Genomic DNA, 3,269 nt, shown 5'->3' on the forward strand with positions numbered 1-3,269 from the left:
GGGGGCTCTTGGGTGTTGGGGGGGAGCTGTTGCCCCTCATTAGCTAATGGACTCCCGTTAATTAACATTCCTTCCTCCCCCAGCCGCAGCCCCCAAGGCCGCTGCGGCCGAGTCGTCCCTCAGTGTGGAGGAAACCAAGTGAGCGAAACACCCCCCCCTACCCACTGGGTGACACTCTTTTGGGTGCCCCCCACCCACCAACCCCCAACTCACTCTATTTACCATCCCTCCCCCCCCAGCAAACTCCGCGCCAAGCTGGGGCTGAAGCCGCTGGAGACAACAACCGTCAAGAAAGGTGAGTGGTGCCCACTCCGTGATCCCCCACACCTATTTTTGGGGTCACCCAGCACCCATTTCTGGGTGTGTGTGTGTCCCCCTTCAACAGAAGCCGGGACCAAGGAGGACCCAGTGGCGGCCGACGTCATCAACCCGCTGGTGCAGCGGCAGCGGGAGGAGATCCGGGAGAAGTTGGCAGCCGCCAAGGAGAAACGTCTCCTCAACCAGAAATTAGGGTGAGGCACCCATGGGTGGGGGGGGCAGCACCCTTTAAGAGAGCAGGATGACCCCAAAACGTTTCTTTCTTCACTCGAAACTATTTCTAGGAAGATCAAAACATTGGGGGAGGACGACCCGTGGCTGGACGATGCGGCCGCCTGGATTGAGAGGAGTCGGAAGCTGCAGCAGGAGAAAGAGCTGGCGGAGAAGAGGGTGGGTGGGGGCACCCACGTGTCCGGGGCAGCCCCCTGACCCTGGCAGTTTGGGGGGTGACGACTCTCAAATATGATAATTTTAGTTTAAAAGGATTGGTTATGATAACGTCACCCAAATTTTTGTGTGTTTTAGAACCACCTGAAAATTGACGTGGCTTTTTACAGGTGTTGTCCCAAAGTCACTTAAAAACAGACAGTTTGGAGACATCAACTTCTTTTCAGGAAGGTGTTTTGTCAGTTTTTGGGCAAAAATCAGGAGGTTTTTATCTGATTTGCACTTTCCCAGCGTGTCCTTGTCCCTTCATCGTGGGATTGTTGGTCGTTTGGCCGCTGGTTGAGCTCCTCGGCCACCAAACCCCCCTCCACCCCTCAGATCCTATCCAGAGAGCAGATCTCCAGTCCCTGATCAAGCCTGGTGGATTGACCTCATTAATTTTCCCAGTTTTAATCACCCAATGCCGCAGCCTGTGTACATTCATTTAGAAGGTTTCTCAACAGCCTCACCAGCGTTTTCTTGTTGAGCATTGTCAAACAAAGTTGCTGTCAGCTCTTGATTCTAGTTTATTAGTAGAAATATTGATTAGAATTAGCCATTGAGGGACGCCAGAAGTGATTGGCCACCAGTCAGGTGTCCCCTCGTTCTCCACAACCCAGCACACCACATTTCTGGTCATTCCGTGCTTCGACAATTCACCCAGAAGAAAGCGGTGAGGGCCGTCACCGCTAAACTTTCTCCAAATTCCATCCGCCACCTTTTCTTCACTCACTGGGTGGCTGATTTGCTTGTAGAAGGCCATCAAACTAATTAGGGTGTCTAGGAACCTGCTTTCACCGTCGTTGATGGTCACGTTGGCATTTAGATGTTTTTCAGCAAGACCTAGTTGATGTTTTTCATTGTTTGTCCAGATGCTGAAGTTGGATTGAAGATCTTGGGGTGCTTTGCGTTGGTCCCTAAGTCTTTAGAAACCAAAATAAGGTCAACAGGGATCTCCTGAGCCCCCCAAAACTTTTGGTAGATGGTTGAGAAGGTGCTTCTTGGCCACGCGTTGGACTTCTGTTGGCCATGTGTTGGCTTCTCTTGTGGTCCAGGATGATCCCAGCACTCTCAGTGGTCTTGGGAACATCCAACTGGTCTCTTCCCGTTCCAGGCCAAGCTGCTGGAGGAGATGGACCAGGAGTTTGGTGTCAGCACCCTGGTAGAGGAGGAATTCATGAGAAGGAAGAGGGTGAGTTGGGGACCGGCTTGGGGACCCTTGGGGACAGCCTGGTCTTCATCCTGACCCCCCACGTGTCCCCCCAGGACCTCTACAGCTCACGGGACCTGCAGGGGCTGACGGTGGAGCATGACATGGGGGCCTTCCGGGAGGGGGAGACCCTCGTCCTCACCCTCAAGGACAAAGGTGAGCAGGGGGGTCACATCCTGGGGGGACAGGGAGGGGGGACAGGGCCCATGATGTCCCCTGGAGGGACAGGGAGGGGACATTGGGTCTGTGACCCCCCCCAAGGGGACACAGGGCCTGTGATGCCCCCAGGGGACATGAAGAAGGGAACATCAGCCCCCCCCCCAAGGGAGTGCAGGGAGGTGACATGGGGCTTGTGACCACCCCGAAGGGGACACGGGGCCTGTGACCCCCACCCAAAGTGACAGAAGGCGGGGATGTGACACCCGGAGGGGACACGGTGCTACATCCACCCTTGGTGGGGACGTGGTGGCACCTGTGTCCTGCTGGTGCCCCTTGACCCGTCCCCACGTCCGCTCCACCTCGTCGTAGTGTCCCCAAGTCCTGTTCTACTGGGGTCCCGGAGCCCTGTCCCCCCCTTGCTGTCCCCACGCGCTGTCCCCAAGGGCTGTCCCCCCAGTGTCCCCAAGTCCTTTCTTCCCCCTCCCTGTGTCCCCAGGGACTGTCCCCAAGTCCTGTCCCCTCTTGGTGTCCCCAACCCCTTTCTCCCTGTGTCCCCAAGGGCTGTCGTCCCCCCCCCCCATGTCCCCAAGCCATTTCTTCCCACCTCGGTGTCCCCAAGCCCTGTCACCTCCCCGATGTCCCCAGGGGTGCTGGAGGAGAGCGAGGACGTCCTGGTGAACGTCACCTTGGTGGCCGAGGAACAGGCGCAGGAGAACGCCGAGCTGCGCAAGAAGAAGCCCCCCTACGTCCCCTACGAGGACGAGGACCCTGCTGCCGCCACCCAGGTGCGTCCCCCTCCTCGTGTCCCCGCATCCCCCCAGCGTGTCCCCCCTGCCGCAGGCACATTATCCCGCGTTATCCCATGTTTTCCCGTGACGCAGGGCCCCAAGGAACACGTGGTGCTCCCCAAATACGCTGAGCCCCCCCAGCGTCCCTCCTTCCGCCTGGGCCCGGGGGGGACGCAGGGGACAACGGGGGTAGCCGGCGGTGGCCTTGGGGACCCCCGGCAGCAGTCCCCCGCCACCGGCCCTGCCCCCCAAAGCCTGGAGCTGCCCCCCCTCCGCCTGGCCCCCGAGTACCTGACACCCCAGGAGATGGTGAGTCCTCTTTTGGGGGGGGGTCTTGGGTTTGGGGGTGATTTGAGTCTTTTTGGGGG

At 58.4% G+C, this 3,269-nt stretch overlaps 1 protein-coding gene across 1 annotated transcript in view; it reads left to right on the forward strand.

Moving 5' to 3' along the window:
• The window catches only part of SART1 (squamous cell carcinoma antigen recognized by T cells), a 14,030-nt gene that overhangs the window by 4,302 nt on the left and 6,459 nt on the right, over positions 1-3,269 (forward strand). Inside the window, exons 2-9 of the mRNA XM_010572555.1 lie at positions 84-138; positions 240-295; positions 386-512; positions 603-708; positions 1,859-1,936; positions 2,011-2,110; positions 2,759-2,898; positions 2,995-3,210. Of these exons, the coding sequence (XP_010570857.1) occupies positions 84-138; positions 240-295; positions 386-512; positions 603-708; positions 1,859-1,936; positions 2,011-2,110; positions 2,759-2,898; positions 2,995-3,210 (878 nt within the window). The remainder of the gene's footprint in view (positions 1-83; positions 139-239; positions 296-385; positions 513-602; positions 709-1,858; positions 1,937-2,010; positions 2,111-2,758; positions 2,899-2,994; positions 3,211-3,269) is intronic.

The sequence above is a fragment of the Haliaeetus leucocephalus genome, unplaced genomic scaffold (assembly GCF_000737465.1).
Source record: "Haliaeetus leucocephalus isolate CR32 unplaced genomic scaffold, Haliaeetus_leucocephalus-4.0 Scaffold341, whole genome shotgun sequence".
Lineage (NCBI taxonomy): Eukaryota > Metazoa > Chordata > Aves > Accipitriformes > Accipitridae > Haliaeetus > Haliaeetus leucocephalus.